Source organism: Anser cygnoides, chromosome 7 (assembly GCF_040182565.1).
Source record: "Anser cygnoides isolate HZ-2024a breed goose chromosome 7, Taihu_goose_T2T_genome, whole genome shotgun sequence".
Taxonomy (NCBI): Eukaryota; Metazoa; Chordata; class Aves; order Anseriformes; family Anatidae; genus Anser; species Anser cygnoides.
Genome location: NC_089879.1, coordinates 37560040 through 37584304, shown reverse-complemented (window position 1 = coordinate 37584304; position 24265 = coordinate 37560040). Strand labels below are relative to the sequence as shown.

At 44.7% G+C, this 24265-nt stretch overlaps 1 protein-coding gene and 1 long non-coding RNA gene across 14 annotated transcripts in view; one reads left to right on the top strand and one right to left on the bottom strand.

Moving 5' to 3' along the window:
* The window catches only part of CAMK2G (calcium/calmodulin dependent protein kinase II gamma), a 110809-nt gene continuing 86544 nt past the window's right edge, over positions 1 to 24265 (bottom strand). For 2 of the 13 annotated variants that reach the window (XM_048060008.2, XM_013176458.3), the window contains 10 exons: positions 20012 to 20044; positions 16057 to 16125; positions 14432 to 14476; positions 13721 to 13769; positions 11582 to 11695; positions 9831 to 9956; positions 7273 to 7348; positions 6653 to 6747; positions 5509 to 5754; positions 1 to 2750 (listed from right to left, as the gene is read on the bottom strand). In XM_048060008.2, coding sequence (XP_047915965.1) covers positions 5522 to 5754; positions 6653 to 6747; positions 7273 to 7348; positions 9831 to 9956; positions 11582 to 11695; positions 13721 to 13769; positions 14432 to 14476; positions 16057 to 16125; positions 20012 to 20044 — 840 coding nt within the window. In that variant the 3' untranslated portion in view covers positions 1 to 2750; positions 5509 to 5521. The remainder of the gene's footprint in view (positions 2751 to 5508; positions 5755 to 6652; positions 6748 to 7272; positions 7349 to 9830; positions 9957 to 11581; positions 11696 to 13720; positions 13770 to 14431; positions 14477 to 16056; positions 16126 to 20011; positions 20045 to 24265) is intronic. The other 11 variants (XM_048060009.2, XM_013176465.3, XM_013176428.3 and 8 more) reach the window with 11 other exon arrangements.
* On the top strand, positions 10624 to 13138 carry LOC136791233 (uncharacterized). Its single transcript, XR_010832765.1, has 3 exons — positions 10624 to 10762; positions 12438 to 12644; positions 13012 to 13138. It is a non-coding gene; the product is annotated as an uncharacterized lncRNA (long non-coding RNA).

Genomic DNA, 24265 nt, shown 5'->3' with positions numbered 1-24265 from the left:
CACTGTTTAAATGTTATTTTATTAAATATCTTCAGTTCAAGGTTTCATTGTAACAAAGCTATGAAGGTTCTACCAACATTCAGACCAAACAAACAAACACTAGCTAACTTTATTTCTATATCATGCAAAAATTCTGCATCAAATGCCTTCCATTTCCTGTTTAAAATGTGATATTTATAATATATATTATATAGATGCTTATATTAGCCCCATAAGAGAACATTAAGAATGCTAAAGGTGTACAGCTGTGTTTGATAATGGCCATACCAAGCTAAGGTTCTCATTAACTTAAAAAGGAAACAAAACAAACAAACAAAAAAGAGTTTGTCTCCAAGACTGTGCAAAACCAAAGAAACTAACAGTTCTTTTCCTTTTAAATTTTCTCTGAAAGATGCAGGTACTTAATACAGAGGGTTTTCTTTTTACATATTAATCATCATCAGGTAAAGAGACAAGGAAGATCAGACCTAAAGAAGGCATGCATAATATTTTGTATTTATCTTTTTAAAATGGCATAATTGTAATCTCCTGTTTGCTCTCTCTTTGTGGCTTAAAAAAAAAAAACAACTGAATAAAATATCAAGACTTTAGTTTTTCCACTTCACTCACTGGCTTAGTGCTGTCCTTAAAATGTTTTGAAGTAATAACATTTAGTGTTTGCCCCCTACGGGTTCAAGCCCCACAAGTCCTCCCTAGGATGGTGGAGGGAGGAATAAAAGAGTATTTACGCTGACAAACCTGGGGTGTATAGATGTCTTTTCCTTCCTCAGGATTAGATCAGCTAACCTGTGGTGTGGGACAGCACCTCTCTGACAAAGGGAGCAGACAGCTATCCGGGGCAGACAGCCACACTTTGTGCAACAACTTTTACTTTCTGCATTCTGTTAAATAAGGATTAAAATTTCAAATTAGCTTTCTTCTGTTCCGTAGTCTGTAAAAAGGTTGCCTCATATTTTGTATGCTGTCAACACAATCACATTGATTGCCTTGAAAGATCCAAAAAAATAATTAGGGGGTAGACAGAAAATCAGGTAAAAGACCATCCCAGATGCTATAAAGAACGAGTAACTCTGTCCTTCCCCTTGGTCAAGACAAACCCTGTTACTGAAAGGGTCCAGCGGACAGGCAATTTTCTGCTTGGGGCTAGGATCAGTTCTTGGTAAGGTTAACAAAACAATTCCATATTCCCCAACCAATGAATAAAGGAAATGGACTCCCTTTCCAGCAAAGAAAAGAAAGGAAGATGAATTGGCCCAAAGGACAAACATCAGATCACATGTGCTAATTCCCTTTCCCCTCTGCTTCATGAGGTATCCTCTAACACCCAGAGGCAACACCAGGAGGTGGCCTGGAGTCCTACAGCTACGGTTTGAGATTCTGATCTGATAGTTTTCTGTGTTACAACATCACTGTAAAAAATAGAAAAATTACCCAAATAAACACTAGGAAACATGACACTTACAAACATCAGATGGGTTAGTGGTGGGGACAAGCACCTGGCTGGGGCTGCTGGCTCCCACTGCTTTTTTCATTGGAGATCAAACAAATCAAACAGGAGGCCAGGTAACCCCTTTAATTCTATGGTGCATATATTTCAGTATAAAAAACACACACTATTTATGCCTCATATAGGAGTGTATGTGCAAGTCTTCATGAAGAACGTAACACTAAGTTTCTTGTCTGCTTCCTAAGGAACACGTGTTCTGCAGCACTGTGGATCCCAACTATGCTACTAGAAAGAAAAAAAATAGAAAATCCCATACATGTACCCTCTTCCTCTAAAATCTTTGCTCTTAATGCTGTTTTTAGCACTTTTTCTTTTCTTTTCTTTTCTTTTTTTTTTTAATTAAATCAACTGGCTTCAAACATCCATGTTTGGCCAGGTAGTGGCTGTTTGTAAAACCTGTATCTTTGAAGAGCAAGCTTCTATTTAAGTTATATTCACTTAAACCCAGTTTTTGAAATCCTTACTTACACCATTAGTTTTAAATCAACATCCCATTTTGTTTTTTCTTTAAAAAAATAAGTCCGTTTTGGGATCCAGCAGCTGAGCAACCAGCTTTCCATAACGTTCTTGCTGTGCAGAAGTCTAAGAAGAAACTCAGGCTGAAGTCAGTCTGCTGGGCAATAGGAAGAGAAACGCCTCCTCACTCTTGCGCCCCAGTCTTCACACTGGCTCCTCTGGGGTCTCCTCACCACCGCTCACTGATTGAAGTCACAGCACAGCCTGTACGCGATGTTAACTTCCACCATGGCTTTGCAGAGCACAGTTCAGCCATCCGCTGCTCAAGCCGCCTCCTTCTTTTGCTCTCCCTCTCTCTCTCTCTCCTTCACTTTTGCTTTCCCCCTCACTTCATTTCTGAAAGATGTTCCAGCTGCTGCCATTTTCTTAGCCCTGGGGGAGGGGGCATGTTGGATAATCTGTCATTTATTTAGCATTACTCCTGTTTGTTTGGTTTTTTTTATTATTTTGTACAAACAACGTTTTTTTTTTTTTTTCTTTTTTAGATTTAAAAACACCTTCGTACAGCAGAAACAGACACGATGGATCCATGGAAAACAACAGAAAGGCAGCGCCCGGAGCATCAGATGCATGCAGGGTTTCGTGCATTTGGCTGCTGCCTGTTTGTAATTTGTATTTTTTTTTTTTTTTTAATGTCAAAACAGACATGACCGTTGCTGTCACTCAGGCACTCCAGAGCTGCGTGCTAAGAAGATATTGCCCTCCAGCTGAGTATCTCCACAAGTTGCTGCAGTCATGAAGAGGTAGCGTCCACCCAGATAGAAGAGGGGAGAAGAGGACAGAAGATGAAAGGAAATAAAGCCAAATGTTAGCTCCATTAATAAAACAAGTTTTTCTATGGAGTAATTATTTGGTGCAGGGAAAAAGCTTTCCTAAATCAGACTGGAACTCATTAGCAGAGCCCTGAAGACATGAGGAACACACTTTCCCTTCCAGGTGGCTGAGTGTGCCAACAAAAACGAGCTACTTGCTATAACAAATTACTTGCTTGATTGGAGCATATCTGGGTCCACTATCTAATAGCGACATGTGCCAGAAGTTGAAGAAGTTTTCCCAAAGGGGTGATCAAAGAGTCTGGCCTTAAGGAACAATTTCCACCTCACTGCCAATTGGCTTTTGCCTTGAATAGAAAGATCTATAACTATTATTTTAAAGTCTTCAGCATTTTTATACAATTTCTTAGTTTGCCTTTTTTTTTTTCCCAACTCTCTTATTAGTTCTCTCCCTTCTTGGTTACTATTCTCTCCTTACACAGAAGTCCTCTTATTATCCTCAAATTTATTTTATAGCTGTTGCATCTTTTCACGGTGACTTACCCAAAACTGAACTCTGCCTTCCAGGTGAGAGCAAACCACCGACTTCTATTTAAGTATTATTATTCACCTCATTCCTTCTTCATCCTCAACCTTCAATGCACATGGGCCAACACAGCTCACAAACGATTCCATGTGGTTCAATAGGGGCTGACCCCACTCATAACTGCATGTGGTTACACTTCCTTCAGAACCCAGAAATGCATGCAAATACTTAAACTTGATTTTATTTTTTAAAATATTGTTTTAACCAACATTTTGTGGTTTGGAAATGGATCCTATTCTGTATTTTTCAAAAGCTCTCCAGTACATGCTTTTGGAAGAGGTGCAGCGTTTCAGCAGCTGAGTCAAGGAAACATAACTCTTCTGTAGCAGCCAAGACACTTCACTCCTAAGCTTCCTGAGAACTTCTAGGCATAGCCACTGAGCCATACCAGTCATAATTTGTTCTGTATCTTTTTTGAGACTTCACAGTAGATTATATCTAGGACATAAGTCTCCCTCAACACTTCCGTGATGAAGAACAATGAAAAGTTATTTTCTGTTTCCCTCCAAAGGCATCCTTCTCATTGCCTTACTCCCTGCTGAAAAAAATCAGCTGATTGTCCAGCTGTCTTGAAAGCTCCCCTGCTTTTAGGGCATCCTGACTGACTGCTGCATTCCAAATTCCATTTGTGACCTCTGCAATTTGCTTGTGGTAGTTCACATTCCTTTCCATTGCCTTCACTAGGGCTCAATCCCTCACAATCCAAATGAATGCTAACTGCTCTTGGCTTAGTTCTTAGTAGTACACACGGTGCAGTAACTATACTCAAGTGGCTCATTCTCAAATGAATACATTTTAAAAAGCTTGCCTCCCAGGTGTAGAGTGTGTGTTTTTTCTTTTCTTTTGGTTTTAAATAGAAAATTGTGAGTAAGAAGGTTTTAAGATTAGGAAACTTAGATCTTTAAAATGAACTTCGGCATACAATGAAAGGAAGCAGAAAGATTTTGTACATCTAAATAAGAGTAGAGTAATAAAGACACCAAAATGCCTAAAAAGCATACTTCAAAAAGTAAGTGGAACCATACTGCTCTCCTTTAAGAGCAAGAAACAATTGTTGCTTCAAGTCAAATTTTATAAATGAAGTTTCCTCCCATGCTGAATTGTGTCAAGCTAATTGGCAATGTTTTAAAACCTCTGATATTATTATTTGTTTAGATTTCTTTTCCTCTGAGTTTTTCAACATTGTAAGCTAAATAGCTTCTGCTCATCTGCAAATTGGTAGTAAATTTTATAAAAATACATCTTTATTCTTATGGCATAGAAATTGCTCTGTACAGATTTTATAACATACTCTTTAGAGTATGACATTCTCATTAAAAAGTTCTCTGAAATCACCAACGTGTCATTCAAATTCTCCAAACTACCTACCTGCTCTGTCCATTCCCTGATTCATAGACAAGGTATTAAAATAGCCTAAAAAATCAAGTAATTTCACCACGGTTTAGTAGTACATTATATGAAAAGAACCTTTCACTCCAAGTTTTTCCTCCCATGCTTGCCTTTTTCTCTTTGTATACCAACATTTATAGCTTGTGCTCAAGGCTGGATTCACTCCTCAGTCTGACAGTATCTGCCCTTGCTGGTAGTTTTAATCACCTGTGCTGTTGGCATTGCCAGAAGAGGTCTGTTAGATCTAGGCATTATTCAGCACCTGCTAACTGACCTCTTCGCTTTTGTCAAAACTCAAGATTTTACCAGCTTTGTTTGGCAACACTACATCAACCAAACAAGAATCCTTTCTGTAGCGAAGTACAAGAAAGGTAGATCCCTGACAGCTGGGAAACAGCAAGCCTGTGCACGTACACACCATGAGATACTCTCTGCTCTGTATGCTCTGTCTGAGCACAAAGCTGAATATACAGGAGCAAGTACTACAGGTACAAGGGTATCTATGATTGGCAGCAACCATCTGGCACATAGCTTTGGTTTGTCAGGAGTGGCAGATAATCCTCCAGAGACCAGAGGACAAGGCTTCCACAGACCAGTGGAAATTTTTAGCCTGCAGACAACTAAAAATGGTTCTCTCACAGCTAAACGCCCTTAAATAGTCTGGGAGTATGGCACTGAATTCCCACATACAGCAGCCTTTGATGTGTATGATATATTCTTTCCCAGGTAGTCCATACCCATGTATGATCCTCACTGGAGAGGTGCTGCAGGGGCTCCAGAGCAGTGGTAGTGGACGTTCAGCCACTTGCCATCTCGGCGGTGCCAGACGCGAGTCTCTTCAGACTGCGTGGTGCGGGGCCGGCCTTGGCCGTCGATGTACTGTGTCAGGCGGATGTATGCGATGCAGGCAGCATCTTCACCGATGACATGGACGTGGGGGTTCAGGATGGTGGTGTGTATCGGCTTGCTGTTTTTCGACAGTACTGGCAGAACACATAAAACTGTCAGCTTCATTTTACCACTAAGAGAAGAACAGCTCCCCCCACATCCTCCAATTTTTGTAGTCTACTCACCTCCAGCTTGATTCTGGGATACAACAAAAATTGCTCCTGTAATTTTCCAGGCAAAATCCAAGCCTATCCAATTCTTTTCCCTATCACCTGTCTTTCAAAACTTAGCCCATATTATTGCCTAGAACAGCCTGGTTCCTTTGCTCTCAGTTCTGCAAAAGACACTTGCTACTCTATCAACATCAGTACTGCCATTTCCTCAGTTAAAGGAAAAAATGCTTTAATTATCAGAAACGTTGCAAGAGTCAACAGTCAGGAGATCTGTATGCCAGGCCTGCATTAAATACAAACAGGTCTCAGAGAAGTGTAAAACTTACTCCAGAACATGCTTTTTAGAGAGACAAAGTCTCTGCAGAGTTAGAGCACTAGTAATGGCCTATACTAAGGACTCCAAGTTCACGCATGTCAGCAGTTTGTGCATAATAAACTTCACATCTGACAATTCAGTACATCTATCACAAACATACAGGTTGTTTCCACACAAATGTGTTCATTTTTTCCATTTCCATATCAGTAGGAAATCCGGTGCCTCAAACTTTTAAAGCTCCTGTTATCAACACTTACAAAATGCTTGCATCAGGCAAATCATATGTGTACAGTGAAGGGATCTGAGAGTTAGAATTGAACTTGTTGCTGAAAAAGGCTTTTGAGAGAAAGAACGCTGTCTCTTATAAATGCATCACAATCCATGTACAACCAAGTCCTTGCTGGCTATGATAGCCAGTAAAAACAAGAGCAATTTTTCCACAAAATGTGAAATAAATGAAGATTAGAGAAAAGGCTGATGGTGTTACCAAATCTACCCACTCACAGTTCTCAAAGTAAAACTTATGGAAATCCATTCCTTCAACCAGGTTCCCCAGTGCTTCAGGTTCAAAAGAGGTCAAACCAGGATCACAGATTTTTCTGCAAAGAAAAGCAATGCAGCCTTACAGCCTGCATCTAAGTCCAAAGGCTACTTACACAATGAAGTATTGGTATGGCACGTGACTTGCACTGTGTCCACCTAGCCATTTCACTAGTCTGAGGAGTAAGTTCTTGGAGCATGGGGTACTACTGCAACACCACAGGGTTGGTGACAGTTGGCATTTCATGTAAAACAAGCCTCTGTGTTTCTGGTATACAACCTTTTATTCTTTATGCTCATCTTGCTCTCTCTCCCCCTCCCCACAAACACGTACACACAGCTTACAAAGCCAGGGCATTTTCCTTTTGCCACTCCTGTTGCTGTTTGATGCCTTACTTCTACTTGAAGTTCATTTAAACAGCTCTACTATATCCCTGATAACAAATGAGAGAGGCTAAAAAGCACACCAGTATTTACCATACCCAATTGTACAACTCCTACTCATACCCAGGAACCACAACATAACTTGCACATAAACTGGTGACCTATCAGAAGGCATCTATGCACTAACCAACAGTACTTACGTATAAGCCTCAAAGTCTCCATTGTTGATGGCTTCTATCAGCTGCTCTGTTATCTTAATGATCTCTTGCTTACGCACTGCAAACAATAAGAAAGAGCAATTTAACTGCACATAAGACTTCGATAGAAATACGGGGCTAGTGGGTGCCTCCTACAAGCAACTTGCAGAGCACCATTACTGTAGATCTCATAGGATGCTGCTCCCTGCATTTTGGAGATATGCAGTAATGACAGCCATCCATATGAGAGTAGGGGGGCAGTGGTATGGTAGTGGAATGGTGATCCCATAATGCAGGGAGAAATGAAATAAAGATATCATATTCTTTTTTTTTTTTCCTTCTAGAAAGGCCTCTCTCATGCACCAGAGGTGTCTCCTGAATGACAGCTCTAGGTGCTTCCAGGGATTCTGACCAATGAATGTCAGTGAACCTGCCAATGTGAAGCATTTGTCTAGCAGCTTAACTTGCAGAAACCCTTCACCACAGTAGCCATGGGCAAATGGCCACCACACAAACCAAACAAATTGGAAAAAATCTCCCAACAACTTGCCTATCACGATCACCGATACCTCAGCTATTATGAATGCTGCAAACAAGCATCTGGGACATGTAGGGATGACTTCCACAAGCTAGAAAGACAACCGCAGCAGGATGGATGGGTTGGACGAACAGGCCCTAGGTATACACTAGTATGCACTGTCCCTCAGGCAGAGCCCTATGGCAGAGCCCTTATCAGCACTGCCATTAACCCAGCCCCAGCACACTGGACTTCAGGATGAGCAAAGACAGCTGGCTAGCTGTCTGCTGCTGGTTTGACCTTGCTCTGGCCAGCACCCCTGCACTTTCTTCTCTTGGTTTGCCACAGCTGATTGCCCAGGCCCCATCCCCTTTGAGGCCTTCCATCACCCCTACTGATATCTAGTCTCCTTAACACTGACAGAGTTTGGCTCAGCTCTGTTAAGTAACACAACTTGAGTTCTATGACTGCATGCACACCCAACAGCTCTTCAGCCTTCCCCAGTTTCCCTTGAGGTAGTATATTGTACACATCATACAAGGATTTAGGAGGTGCTCTATCATTATCTTCACCACCACTGTTACCAAATAATTTCCAATCCCTACCACCAGAACTGTAATTCATCTGCCCTTAGGCATCTGAAGTGTAGGTGTCTGAAATGGAACTAGTCACTGGTCTTCTCCTTTAGGCCCTGAAAGAAGTAAGCACCTCTGCAAGCCTCACCTGAGGTATCTCAGATGCCTATCATTAGGAGCACAGTCCCGAAACGCAACCTACCATCTTTAGACGTCCAAGTCAGAAAAGCTGAATTCCACTCTAGATGCCAGAAGATGTTAGTCTGAACTCCCCTTCACCTTAAACTTTCATCCACATGTGCATATCACCCCAACACTGGGAAGTACAGCTGAAGAGCAACAAGATGATAATCGCAGTGGCTCAGAAAGATGCCTGAACCCCCTCTGGAAAGCTATTAAGAGGATTATACTACCCAGTTAGCCACAGGAACATCTTGGTTAGGGAACAACTGGATCATGATGGTAAGGGAGTCAGTTCTACCACTCAGCCTGTATAAATTTCCACATACTAAGTGACATATAGAAGGAATGGATCAAAAGGACATAGTGGGCTACGCCTATTATGAAAAACGTCTTTACAAACAAGTCACCTGGAACAGCTTCCCCATGAAGCATGGCTGCACACTGGATGCCCCTCCCAAACGTGTGCCACGCCTGTAAAATGTGATCCATGGGAAAGGCTCCACTTGGGACAAGTGACAAATCTGCAGACCACAGCCACCATGCACTGGCTTATCTCAAGGAGATCTGCACCCATTTCCCAAACGTCACCACATAGCAGTGCTGACCCTATCCCTTCAACGCAAGTCCCTTCCATCAGACTGCGCTTGCCTTCTTGCTTTTCCTACATGCCCTGAGCCAGAAGTAACACACAGAAGGCGACCCACTTTTTCTAGCGGGCAGTGTCCCCCGATTTCAGGCGGGAAGGCATTCACACCAGCTGTGATGAATCCCCAGGGCCTCCTAGCACACTGCAGCGAGGCAGGCACACACACACAAGCACAGACACGAACGCCGGACTCCGGCCGTTCTCCTGCCTTTGCGGAGCACCCTCGCAGGCAGAGGACAGCTCCCCAGCGGCTGGCTATGGCCGCCGCAGCAGGACCTGCAAGGGGGCTGCCTGCGCGCACTGAGGGGACAGCAGCGCCCCGAGGGGAGCCGAGGCCGGGCCAGGCCGTACAACCCGGCCCGGCCCCGGCCACCCCCCACTTCCCCCGGCCCCGGGGCTCCCCCCGGCGGCCTCCGCCGCTCCCCGCAGCCGGCTCCGCCCGGGCGCGGAGGCCGGGAGCGCCGCCTGGGGGCGGCCTGAGGCCCGCCGGGTGCCGGCCACGGTGCGCTCCCAGGGATCGCCATCCCCTCCCGGCCCAGCAAGAGGGTGAGGGCACAGAGGTGGAGAAGGGGAGCCCGGCGTCTAGGGGAGCTAGCGTTAGTTGCACTACTCGGCTACTGCTACCCAGCTGCTAACTTACACGGTGCACTGTTAAGTACAAAGGGAACTACTGGAGTTAGCAAAGGCTCCGACCGAGCACGCTCTAACTCCAATGTCTGCCCTGGGCTGTCCCAGGCAAGAAGCTTCTCTTCACAAGACTGTGTAGCTGCAAAACAAACGTAAGCATTAAAATAATAAACAAACATAAACCAGAAAGCAAAATAAAAACCAACACAGAAATACAAACACACACAAGCCCCAACCGCTGTTGGCACACAGAGACACCCACGTCCCAACAAGCTGTGCCCGCCCTGCTGCCTGTCATGTCAGCTGGGCTGGGTGCTGCTCCAGGAGATCCCTCGGAGCACAGTGCTGCTGGAGGTGGTCTGAGGGCGAGCTAACACTGGCCAGGGTGGTGACAGAGCAGCACGAGGGCAAGTACAAGATGGGAAAGAAGGGGAAAGGAAACAGGGCATCCAAACCACTGCACACCTCAACACGGAGAGGAGCGGGGAAGGAGAACGCTGCCCCCGCACTGCTCACTGAGCAGCGAGCTGGCACTCCTCCGGGCACCAAACAGGGCCTCGCTACGAGAACAAGAGGAACAAGGTAATAAGAAAGCAGTGATGGACACTTCATAGCAAAAAGGACTTGAGAAGAGACCATTTCCCTTCCATTCTGGCTAGGCTAAACACCTTTCCCATTATGCCTCACAAACCAGCAGTTTAACATTCTTAGAACTACTTCAAAATTATTAACAAAGAGGCTCTGACTGCTGCATCATGAGACACTGGTGCTGTGTGCAGGAAACCAGGACAAGACTACAGGAAGAGACAGAAGAGGGCATGCCTGCTCCTCTCTTCCCACTAGACTGACCTGAGTAGAATCAAATACTTCAGATGTTCCCAACTCATATTAAGGATCATTCTGTTGCAGCGTTAAACAGAACAACTAGTACAGACAACTAGTAAGGTATGTGTGTAGGGGGAAGACTGAGACCCCACCTAAATCTTCTCCGACCTGCTAGCCTTTTCACACCCCTTTTCAGTGTTGTTCAGCCACAGACTCCTCTATGGAGACAGCTGGTTCAGGAGGGATCAAGGCACCACAGTTGACAGACTAACCACGGTACCAGCAAATGAGCATGACAGACATGCAAAGTCAAGCACAACAGAGAGAAAGATGCTTCTCAGAGCCAACATTATTCAAGGATTTTCACTAGGCACACCTGATGGGGGATTCAGAAATGCTGGAGGGTCCTCCAGCAGTGACAGCCTCCCTCCAAAGCATCCTCACTAACAACTGCTTTTTATTTGTTCTGTACTTCCCAAGCACCATCCACGTCCAGGGAACCCCTAAGTTCTTGCCAAGTGAGACTGAATTCAGCCTCACACAGGCCCCTCCATTGCAGAACTGCACCACTGACCCCCATTTACAGGAAGGAAACCTAAAGAGATGCAGCAACTTCCCCAGGGAAACCCTAAGAGGCAACATCTCTGCTAAGTCGTCCACACCTCACCCAGATAAAAGCAAAGGAATGAAACTAATCTGGATGAGATTGTCTTTTCAAAAGGGGAAGGAAAAGTTTGGAAGTTTTCAGTGTGCAAAGGAGGGTATTTTGCAGGAAGGGAGATGATTTCTTTTTATTCTGGAGTACTAGAAATGGAAAAAAAATAATCAATATTTTGGAAGGAAGTTGAGGAAAGGAAAAATCTTGGAGAAGGAGAAATGGGAAAGGTAGAGGGAGGAGCTGGAAAAAGATGCCGTGAAGCACTCCACCCCTGGACTTACTGGCTGAGAAACAGAGAGAAAGCTGGGACTGCATGGACTCAGTCTGTGTTTTGCTCTCACTGTGCCTCCGTCCTTCAAGCACTGAGCTGCCGTCCCCGGTGGAGAGAGGGGGAGCTAGCATGGCAGGGAATTAAAACACAAACAAAACACGCAAGATCAGTAAATAAAAAAAGAGAACAGAAATAGGAGAATGTTAAAGAAACCACAATGCTGGGCACAAAACATGCAGAAGTATCCTCCAGGGCAAAGCCAAGTAGACAGCTCAACAACATGGATCTGCTGTGCAATTTATAATGACACGGGGGGCTGCTACCTTCAGCCCCACCACTCTGGAAACAACATAGCCCTGAGGCAACTGTCACTGATGTATCAAGATATCTCCTACAACGCAAAATAAATCTGCATAACCCGTGCCTATTTGAAAAGAAGAGGTCAGAAGCAGAGCTGCACAAGCTCTTCCTTTTTCCCCAGTCATGGCTAACCAGAACACTGAGAACTCCAATACCCCCAAACCCTTGGTCTATTTAACCTTGGCTAAGTGCTTGCTTTACTTAAAACCAGGAGAGCCAGGAGTGGAAAAGAAATAGTTATAAAGCAAAGCACTAAAATTACCAGATAGAGCTGGCCATAGCACAAACCAGTACTGTGCAAGCTCAACAAGTTTTCAAATGATCCCTTCTATTAAAATCATAACAAAATATTTTAACCTCTGAGGAAATCTCAGTTCTGATCTGCAACAGTGCAGCCCTATATAATTCTGCACAGATTTAGTCCTGGCCAGCTGCCCTCCTTCCCCTACCATCTATCCCCGTCCTAGCCTTCCTCTCTTCACAGCATTCGTATTCTTGACTTGCAGGACACCCATTGGCTCTATTGGTTCAAGGCTGGGGCCTCTCCTGAACAAAAGCTGCCAAAGAAGACAAAGTTCTCGACAAATATCTATTCTGGACAGACAGCCAGCAGAGATGAGATAAATCAGTTTCACTACCACTCTACAAAAGTCATCCAGTTCCTTTCCCTCAAAGCTGGGTTCTTAAATCACAGATTACTCTTTGGCAAAAAGGTGAGAGCTGGAATACTATGCTGTAATAAGGTCAGGTCTAATCTAAAACAACCAGTACTGTAGAGAATTTCTGCTCCTTGCAGCTCCATATAAGAGGAGCCAGCAGCTTCTGATAAGCCGCAGGAAAAGCACTAGGAACTAGCCCAGCTGACTGAGGTGACATTGCTGCTACACCATAGAGCCAGCATTGATTCTTCCCTGGCTATGTAACTCTGATTGACTGCAGGGAGAATGAGAATACCTCTGCCTCAAAATGTAAACTATTATCACATTTGCCTCTGAATGCCAACTGCATTCACCCATCCTGGACCTGTTCAGGAAAAAATTCCTGCTTCAAGAAAATTTCTTTCTTCTCTTCCTTCTTTAGGGGGTCAGGAAGAGGACAGCTGCTTGAACAACATGAGCAGACATGGGACTCAGAACTCCTTCACCTAGAGAGTTTTACAAGCACAGAATATTTATGATGTGGTCACTGACAGGCACAAAATCTCTTCTCTTCCTAGTCTCTCCCTCTACCAACTTCTCTGTCAGGGACATGAGAAATCATTTCCAGTGACGGACAACAGGCTGAGAATCATCTGTCTTTGAAACAAAAATAGACCCAAAGGGGAGGGGCAGGGGAGAGAAAGGTGTGTGCACATCACTGAAGAGATTCCCAGAAAGAGTCAAGAAGGGAGACTGCTTCTTTTTCAAGTGAGCAACAACAGAGAGGTTTCAGCTCCCTGTAACCTGCAGAGAACCACAAAAAACACAGCCAGCTTCCAAACCTTGAGGGACTAGTAAAGCTTTTTCCATGTCTAGAAATGGACTGGAGATGAACAGATACTTGCAAGGAAAGAGTTCCAACTCTGAGACAAAAATTAGCTCAGGACAAACAGGGCTTATATACTGCAAAGGCCAAGTCAGCTGGTTCCCCAGCATATCATCCCACTGTGACAGGAATGACAGTGTCATGGCAAATTTATGAACTGAGTCACACACAGAAATCTGGGAGGCTAGATCAGGGCAGTTATCAAATCTTCAGGAACCCCTGCCTGCACTCTAAATGTATTAGAAGTTACAGGCAAAACACCTACCTTTCAGATCCTCATCTTCAGTAGTGGTGTTACAGCTCTCTGTGGAACCCTGCATGGCAGAACAGAGCATTACCAGGCATCAGCAGTCAGGAGTGTTAGTAAGCAGTTTGATTTCTTATTTTATTTTTTTTTGTGAAGGAAGGTAGGGAAAGCACAAACACATGGGCAAGGGTGGCTGAGACAGGAGGACACAAATGAAGATTTGGATGAAAGCAGGCCAAATATTGGCAGAACTTAATTGCGTCGCTGCTAAACTTCTGCATGTACAAGCAGTTCAAACCATCCACACAGCGCTCTTACAAGACCAGAAGTAACCAAACTGTCAAATCAAATCGGAGATCAAATGGGAGTTGCTTCTTTTTGGAAGAAGAATAGCTACAAGAAGCTAAGGAAAGGCTTCTAACCTTTCTCAAAGGAACAAGTTCTCCATTTCCAGAAGAAATAAGTGCACGAGCACCTGTCCTTGTCATCCACCCCACATAAAAGTGGTGATTACACACCACTGTAGAAAAGAGATACTCGAACTGCTGTCCATACTCAGCCTCTTCTAGGGATCAAGATCCATACAACACAGCCCTCCCACTATGCTGCCCACAGTGTTCAGGAACATGCTACAAACCAAACACCAGAAAGGCAGAAACTAAACTCAGACACACAGATGAGAATGATGAGAGAAGCGGAGGTTTCTCTGGCAACACTCCCATCCCTTACCTTTATGCCATCTGTAGCATTATGGACAACAGTTGTTTGAGGCTCCTAGGAAAGGATGGAAGAATCATTAAACTACAGTACCAAAGCATTCCCTCATTTGCTTTCACTCCCCAGCAAGTGGAGAAAAGGTGACTGACATAAAAATCAAACCACAAACTCCAAACAGCACACATGTGCTTGCGTGCGCACCCACACACTTCCCGCACAGGTTTCCTGAAGAGAGAGACTACTAAAAGCTACAGTTACAAGGAGACAAAGCCCCCAGGATCCCTGCAACTGCCCCTATCCCCAGTTTGCCTCCAGAGAAGCAGGCCAGCACAAATGCCAGAAAGCACCACAATAGTCAGCCCCCGCTCTCTACAGCTGTCGATGAAGTAATGACCCCTCAGCAACGTCTTCACTGGAGAATGCTTCGGAAGGGGGAAAAGGATAATCCTGGGCTGAGGCCTTTGTCTCCCAGGTTTTTGGAAAGCTTGCCAGGTGTTTTACCCTTATAACAGGACATTCATAATTTCCTTATTACAAGGGAGATAAGCCAGACCACCTCAATACCTCTCCTGAGGAGTTGCTAAGGGAACTGGGCTGTAAAAAAAAGGCTCATTTTTCTACAGGTCTCTGAAGTGGGATCCAATTTGAATAATAACAATAATAAATAATTTAGAAAGGCTCCTTCAGTATCAAATCCATAATGAATAAAGCTAGCGAAGGGAGAGCAGAAAATTATGAAGCGCCCCAAGAACCCTTCACTCTGCAACAAACACAAGAACAAACTCTCTCCCTTCCACCCCCAAAAAAATGCCAAATCCAACTCTCCAGTGACACAAAGAGCAGCCACCTGGCCTAGGGGTGCTAACTAGTTCCTGCACTCATCCCTTCGTTACCGGGACAAGACTTCAGGATCCTGCACCGTCTCCTCCTGCTGCCATCTCTCTGGCAGGGTGGCTCAGCAAGGCTACCAGGGACCATGACGGTGCTGTGATGTACGCTCACCCACCCACCTCTGTCACCCATTTCACTGCTGCCTGATCTTCCAAGCATCCTGAAGCAGCCTACACCGAGCTGTGCCACTACACGTACTTGGCACAGGGCACCCTATGGAGCCAGCTACACACAGTCTTCAAACAGAAAACGCTAGCCCAGCAAGCCAGCGAGCTGCAGAGGGGCAAGCACACAAGTGAGCAGGCCAAATGGGCCACCTAAGGACTCCTCTGAAAACCCTCTGTCCACCCTTTCTTCTGTGGTGTCCTGAAGTCCATCCTCAGCTTCCCAGGTGTCAGAGAGTGGATGGAGCTGGCCACTCTCTTCTTCCAAACCATCCTCCCCAAAGCCAGCAGGACCAGTTGAATGGGACACACAGAACTATACAGGGATGGCACAAGGGGAAGTTCAGGCAAGCTGCGATCCCCACATCCAACCACAGCTGTGCTCAGCACCCCCACCCCAAAGCCTGTGAGGCTGTGACCAGGCGCACAGCAGCACAGGGACACGGACAGAACGAAGCCAAAACACAAGCTGAAACAGAGCAGCACAAGCAGCACTCAGGGGTGGGGGTAAGGAGAGAAGGGGTGAGGACAGAATCAAAATTAAACCAAACAGGAAAAAAAAACAGCGGTTGGGGAAGATACCATGGACGTCTGCACTGGGGGTGTTTCTTTTGCAGTGCTTACTATACTGGTTTTGTTGTTGCTCTGTGGCTGAGACAGAAAAACATGGTTTTAGTTCCCCTGCTGGGCAGAGGCAGCAAGAAAAAGACAGTATTGCTCCAACCCCAACCATTTCCTCAGACCCACCCCTCCCCACCAGCTCGATCAAGAAGAGGGAGAAAGGAGTGCTGTCCGGGTCGCTGGACATCATCCTTCCCTCAGAGGTAACAGATGTTGTAAGGGATGTAACAAAACCCAAATGTGCATGGACTGCTAGAGCTACAAGGAAGGAAAACAGAGGGGAAAAGGCAGCAGCCCGAAGGGATGGGGGAAAATCCTGGAATGAACACCAGCAAAACTATTTGGTGAAGAAGATTGAGGGATAGCAACAGTCCCAAGAGAAGGAGACTACAGAAGTGAGAGAGAGACAATAGCCGTGGTGCAATCTCAAACAAGGGACAAACGGGACTTGTGACTGAAAAGTCCTGAAGTGCACAGGAACAGTCATAGATACGTGATGATGCTGAGGCTCCTAGAGAATTTACTGATGCAGGAGAACACATGGTCAACCCTAGAGGAGGCAGAGAAAAAGTGAGGCACAGTGTGTCATGTCCCTGCTGTGACCTGAACAGAGCTGGCAGGACCAAAATATGGGAAGAAGAGGGGAGGGTGCCCGCAAGGAAAAGTCTGTGTAGTTCCCAAAGCAGCAAGTCCTCTGGATGGTGCCCAGTAGTTTTTCCATCTTTTCTCTCTTCAGTTTCTTGTAGCTGTGGTTAAGAATAAAATTCCCATTTCCTGCATTCTCAGAGCACAAGTATGAGGCAGTCACCAGCTTGCTGCAAAGAAACGTCCCACTGAGTCACAAGTGTCAGTTTAGTCAGGCATGAGCAAACTCTGTTTGCAGGAAGACAAACCTGAGCACACTAGTACATACGTCCTAACCCACAAATCCAGTCATTCGCTGGGGAAGAAGGCCCATGGTTTACTCTGCTGTATAACACCCCCCCCCCACCAGGTGTACAGCTCCCCTGCTGTGCACCAGCAACAGTGTCAGAATTAGCACTACAGGAGCCTCACTCAGACTCCCTGGTTGATAGATCGGGATGACTGGAGCTGAGCTCACAGCAAGGTGACCTCATTGCAGCTGCTCTTGATTCCACCATTCTTGGTGAGAGCAAACTCACACTGCAAAACATCAGGCCCTCATCACCCAGTAACCAGCACAAAGAATGCAGGAGTCAAATGCTGAGCTGGAAAACATCTGCCAAGTTTTAGTTATGTCAACCAGAGACAGATCCTGTGAGGCTGAAACTTCACACACGCCCACGAATACTTCAGTTCTTCACAAGCAGCATGCCTTGGATTAGCTAACCCTTCTGAAGAGGGAGAGAGGGCAAAGAGAAGAGAAAAATGGGACAGGTGGAGAGGAGAGAAAGTAGGAGAGACAGACAGGAATGAATACTTTAAAAGTCCATTGAAAAGAAAAAAATATATAACACACTCATCCCCAAAGCTACGAAAGAAGAAACTTCTCAAGTTATTGTTTATTGCCTCTTCCTACACATCCTCACTTTGTCCTATGACTTTGGCCTTCCAAGAGCTTTGCTTCCTGCATGTTATTTCCAACCTGATCGCAGAAGAGATAACAGGCTGCTGTGGGTATAATAGGAAGGAGTAAGTTGACATGAAAACATGAATCCCAATCTATTTTGTGGCATACACAACCAGGCTTCTGGCAACGTTTGGATCTACCCATCCACACAGTACAAGGTTCCCATACATCTTCAGAAACAGTGATCCTAATGCAGAGATCTTCCAAATCTCTTCCAGTGAGAAGAGCACAACTCATTTTTTCTTAGTCCACTGGGATAAGATGATGAAGTTACCATGAAAGAAGGCATGCAAAAATGCTTTTGATTTTTTTGAAAGGCATTATAACTTAGGCCAAATGGATAAAACACCCAGGAAACCACTGTTCTGGAAAAAAGTTGACAGAAGCTTTTTAGGTGTGGGATGTTGCCTTACTACGCACAAATGCACGCACACCCAAAACACACAGCCTACCCTCTGAGCTGCACTAAACACCCAGTTCACTCATCATACTCCTGCCCATCCATTAGACAGAAAACTGAGTATCAAGTTTCCCAGTCTAGATTCACGCAGTATTTTACTCCACGACAGAGTCCTAAGGAAACATGAGGTAGACGACTTAGGCTAAACATTTTTCATAGTTCTTTCTCTGATAAAGGTATTTGATGTCCTGAGTTTCCCACACATAGATGTTTGTGTCTTCTGGCCGTCTAACCCATTGCCCTTCGCTGGAAAGGACTGGCGTGCCCATCCCTGAGCCCAGGGGCCACAGCCAGCTCTTACCCCTCCTTCCCCTCCTGCTCCCAGCCAACATCGCAGTCACTGGGCAGGCTGTGATTCACAGCAGTACAGCTCAAGTTAAAAGAGGCCGATTCACCTAAAAATGTGCCAGGCCGTTCTTAAGATCTATGTAGTACGATTAGTTTTGGCACAGCACTTGGCAGTGCTTCCTGAGCTAGACAAGAGACAGACAGACATGCACAAGCAACACAGAGGGTGCAAGAGAAGGAAAACAGACCAGTGATCATATCGCTAGGGATATCCAATTCTAGCCAACTAAAAGAAAGTAAGTACCAACACATGGGCTGTCTCGGGTTATTTAGCCACCTTTGCTGCTCCTCTGTTTTCTGAGCCTGACACTTACATGGTTTACATATCCCAACTGCTTTAAAACAACATGCAGAGGTAATTGGCAGTGGGTAGAAAAGCAAGGCTAGAAAGGCACAAAGAACTCCTGCCCTCGAGTTTCATAAAGGCAAGGCTGGTGAAAAGCGAGTCCCTTGCATCAGATTTTCCAAGCAGTACCTTGGGATTACTTTTTGTGTTTACATAGCTTTATGATGCCACTGAAGGAGGAAGACAAGAACTATCTTCGAGACAGTAACATAGAAACAAATTCTTCTGCTTTCTCAGTACTTATAACGCTCCTGTTCCTACCCGCAGTAGGGAGAAAAATATCCTGTTCTTTTTCTGTCTAAAGGAGAAAATGCAATCACTAATTTTCGTACTTGAGTTACTGTTCATACCTCGGGTCAGAGGGACAGGCATTATCTAATGGGCTGTATATGACTCCTTACAATATGGCACTGGCCAATTTTCTCTTTGCTCCCTTGAGAGTGGATTTGACTCCTTTTCTGACAAATTCTCTAGAAGTCAAACATCTGGATGGATGAAAAAAGGCAATGAATAGGGCGGGGAGGCAGTTACTGGGTATTTGGTCATGCTGGGACACATGAGATCAGGACAAAGGGAAGTTTTGGATTATAAAGGCTCTGACAAACCTTTTCAGTAAGAATGCTAAAAAAAGAGGTGACCGGCAGCTCTGAGCCGCCCGGTGGTGCTATGCCCACACATTTCGTCTGAACAGTGGAGCCCCATCAGCCTCTGCCACATTTGGAGCTACTCCCAGTTTGTTCTACACTGCAGGGCTCCCACCAAGGATGACTGTACCAACACCAGGCAAAGCACCTGCTCCTCTTTTTGGCACCTCTGCAACAGAACGACAAAGCCCCATGTCCAGGCAAGGCACACACCTCCCCTGCTGAGCCCCAGGAGAACAACTGCCTCGTTTGTTTCACACTCAGACCAGGCAACCTGGTAGCAGGCAAGGTCAAACTGCGTTTCCAGCAGCTGATTTTCTGCACAAAATGGGAACTGCTTGGCTGGCCGGGGGCCAGACGATCACAGGGCCCTTTTAGTAAGGACATGGACCTTTCAGTGCACAGTGAGCCCCCCGCACCGCCCCCCTGCAGAGACATGCTATGTAGGGTGATGAGCACAAGCCGAGCGTGCATGGCATGAGAATGGCGGACGCACGAATCGCAGGCAGCTTACGGGAGGTGCTCACCATCAAATGCACACTGGAGCTCGACTTCCTTTTCTGGACACACCATTGAGAGAGGGAAAGAGAAGGGAAGAGGAGATGAGAAGAAAAGCACAGCAACTATTCACACATTAGTGTGCCAGCAAGGGCCCCCCTGCCAATAATGCTCCCCTAGGGCAGGTATACGCAGCAGCAACAGAAATGCACAGACACACGAGAAGGTGCAGACAGGTCACTGTTAAACAGCTCTGCTACCAGGGGACAGGGCAGGGCTGCAGGCTCCCATCCAGTCAAACATGGAGGTCAGAGCATAGGTGCCCCACACACTGATAAAAGAAAGGAGAGGAGAAGAGGGAGGAATGTATATATATATATATGCACAAGACAGAGGATGCAAGGGGGCATCTGTATGTGCTTTTCCCCTTCAGACAACGTTGCAGCTTCCCCAGGCCCACTGAAGAGGTAAGCAGCACACCCCCATGCATGCACACTTGGAGGAAGCACGGGTGTTTTTGCAACTAGACTCAGAGGGTGGGGACGAAGGCACAGCAGGAGGGGCATCTCCAAGGGCTGAAGATAAAAAGAGGGAACTTTTGTGCATAGCATAGGAAGCAGAAAGCCTCCCTTGCACAGAAATTAGAGCTGACTGAAGAGGCAAGATTCACCCATGCTCAGAAACGGAGGGAAGGCAAGGAAGGCAAAAAGGCACTCCACAGCCAGAACACCTTGCGCTCTCAGACACTGGGAGAAGAACAAAAAGGGAGCGATGCTCAAGCACTACCCATCTTTCCAGGAGTTTGTTCTTCCTCAAAGACATCTTCAGTCATCTTCAAGGACACCTTTGCACCAAATTTTACTCTCCAGCAAACCAGGCTCGGCACGCATGCCTCTGTTCTTTCACTGCACTCTCAGTGTCTCACCCTGTCCATGCTGCACCCAGAAGGTTTTCAGCATGACAACAGTACTTCTACACACACACACAACCCTCTGCCCATCATCTCTGCATACTTTTACCACCTGCTCTTCTCCTTTGGTGCTATCTGGGCTCTGAAGCCCACTGATCTTTCTTTTCATAGAGGCAAAATAGGGCTTGCCATTATCTGCTTTACAATCTTCTGATTCCTTTCATCTTCTTTTAAGACAATTTAGCTTTTCCACATGCTTTTCGTTAGGTTAGGGCTAAAATGAGATGAACCACCAGTGCATGAATACAAAGCTCAGACCACCAACAACTCAGAGGAATCCTTGACTGGGAATAGAGGAAATCCACATCAGCTGAGAAACTGCTCCAAAACTTGAGTTATTTTTAATGTATCCTTTAAGTTGTAGCAGAAGGAGACCACACAGATACTGTAGGGAAACTCCTCTCTAAGGAAGACAGAATCATTTGAAGTTTTGATGAGTTATAAAAAAACAAGAGTAGAAAATGTTGAGAGAACCGGAAGTTTGAGAGAAAAGGGAGAGTCAACCAATCCATACAGAAAAAAATACACCCTCCTATTTTTCTCCTTAGAAACTAAAGGCCCAATTAACACTGACAATAATGTTACAAGTGGAAAGAGAACCTTCTGCAGACCAGAATTCAATTAGAGTACAACTTAAATTTTTAATCTTTCAGCTTCATTCTCCTTTCAGCTGTGCTAGCCAGCTTTTACTGGACAAGAAAACTGTGTACATGCAGCAGAGAGACAAGGTAAGAAGTTAATAAAATTTGCAGAGCATTGCAAATGAATTATGTTAAACCTTTTTACATCCCATAGCATTCTACACAAGTTCCTATTTATATCGAGTATTACGCTGGGCCTGAAAAACATGATTAGTATTTTGTATCCTCCAACCAAAGTGCTCAGGGAAAAAAAAAAAAACACGAAAACAAGACGAAACTGACAAAGAGCTTAGAGAAGATCTAATTTTAAAATACTTACATTTATATACTTAACTAAAAATAGCACTTTGTGCATTAATATATTCTGATTACAAAGATGGAACTGACAGACCCTCCTAGAACTAGAAACAAATGCATCCTCTCACACTAGCAGGAAGGGAAATTCCCCTTTAGAAGAAAAAGGAAAACAACTGTTTGAAGTGCTGCCCAGAGACAAAATCAACAGCAGGACTGTGACACCAACTACAGGGAGCCCAGACCTTGACAAGGTCAGAGAAAGGACATTCATCATGAAGCGTCCTTAATCTTCATCCAGTTGTCTGCCACAGCCCATCCCTTAACCCCTCCCTCACCTCACAAGGAATGGCAAATACAGATTACAGACAGAAAGGGAACAAGGAAGCAAGTAGATTTTATATGAAACTAAGTAAAGTAACTTTTAAAATGGAAGCTGCACAATGTTGCTCATAAATTTAGAATCTTGAAAAAATATAATTATATATACCTGGGACCTACAGTGCTGGCCACAAGATAGGTGGTATGTTAGGTGGCTCTGCAATTCGTCACCAAGTATCTTCTAGCCTCACTTTCTGGATTTGAAAGCAGAAAAGCATGTTCCTTGGGTATAAAACCTGGGCCTTCCTCTTGTTTTTACTCCATCAGCTTGGATCCAAATTCTGCCTGAAGAAAGTGAGTGCAGCACTACCAACAAAGGTTTGATGAGCAGGGACAATTTAAGATTCAAGGCAGTTTAAATCATTCATTATTTAAGATAACGGAAAAGTTCTCAAGTGCCAAGCTGATGAAATATCTACCAATTAGCAGAATTAGTACTTTAAATAGAAGCGGCAGAGCAAAATGAAACCCAGGAATGTTTCAAATAGACACACAAGGAATTAAGTAGAAGAGAAGGTCATGCATACAGAGATTCATCAAAATAATCCCACTGTGGGCACACTTATATCGGAATAAAATGTTTCCTTCCTGTCCTCACCTTCTGATTTTAGCCTCCCCCCCACCCCTTCCCAAAACAGTATGAGGCAAGTAAAATGTATGCATCCCCATTGCTTCAGCATCTCAGACTTGCTTAAGCAAAGGATTAAAGTCAGTTCCTACAGAAACAAGTAAAACCTGTGTTTGTTTCTTACAGCTAACATCATATCAACACGCTGCTCTTATCAGCACATGTGGCTGATGTATCACTTCTCATTTATGCTAAACCAGCAACAACCTCCTGCACCTTGCATCATATATTCACTAACACACATTTGCATGAAGTTCTTGGGAATAATACCCAAGAAAGATATCTAGCTCTCACTCAAACTTGGCTAATACTATGCAGCATGAATTCCTACTGTATTTGTGAAATAGGACTCTAGCATAGATACTTCTGAATACCAGCTAAAGACGGGAAAAATTACCTTGAATAAAAAGTAAATTAAGACAAACCAATTGTGCTTTCTTCTCAATAGGCTGAAAGCCATTAATTTTTGCATTAGTATAATCATCACTTCATGGCATAAACACTCTGTCCATTCCATCTGCTGTGTGGATATCTCCAACAACACTCGTGGAGCACAGTCATCCTTGACCAGATAAAATCAATGGAGAAACTGAAACATTTTCTTACAGATCTCCACGATGAATTAATTTCTAAGAAGACTTTTAAAAAAAGAAAAGCAAAAGTCTCCATGTCTAGTGGGAACATGAGAAACAGCCTAGCCACATGGCACATGGTCAGTAGTAGAATACAGTTGGAAATAGAGCAGGCAATGCTTGTTCTAAGTCTGCATCCTATGTAAAATAATTTATATAGGAAGTGGGAAGGAAAAGGATACCACAAAGCTGAAAGTGTATTTGGTGTTCAAGTCATGCTAGGTTCTGCATTATTGCAACAGGCAAAAAAAAAAAGATACTTCACTACAAGCAATGCAAGATCAGATGATCTTAACTGAACCCATCACTAGCACAAGTTTTTTCTCATCCTAGCTAGTTCTGACAAAATCAATGTGGTTAAGATAACATGTTTCCTGCAAGATAAACAATGCTTGAAAAGCAGGCTGGTCACAACAGTGAGGCCACCAACCAGAGACTGGCACAGGGACTGCTTCACAGCAGACAAGTGTGGCAGTGCCGCTCAGATTAGCAAACAGAGTGGTAGAAGGCCGTATTTCCATGGTATGGCTACTGGGAAACACCACCTTACAAGGAGACAGCAAGGCAGAGGAAGGAGACACACTTGTAGTCACAGAAGTCCTTCAATAGAAGTGCACAAGGTACTTACACACAGAGGCCCCTACGTGCTCTGTCCTATCCAGCCTGAGCACTGCAGCAAAGGGACCTGTACTTCTAAAAGGTCTCCATTTTTAAGCAACAGGGTTACTCAAAACACG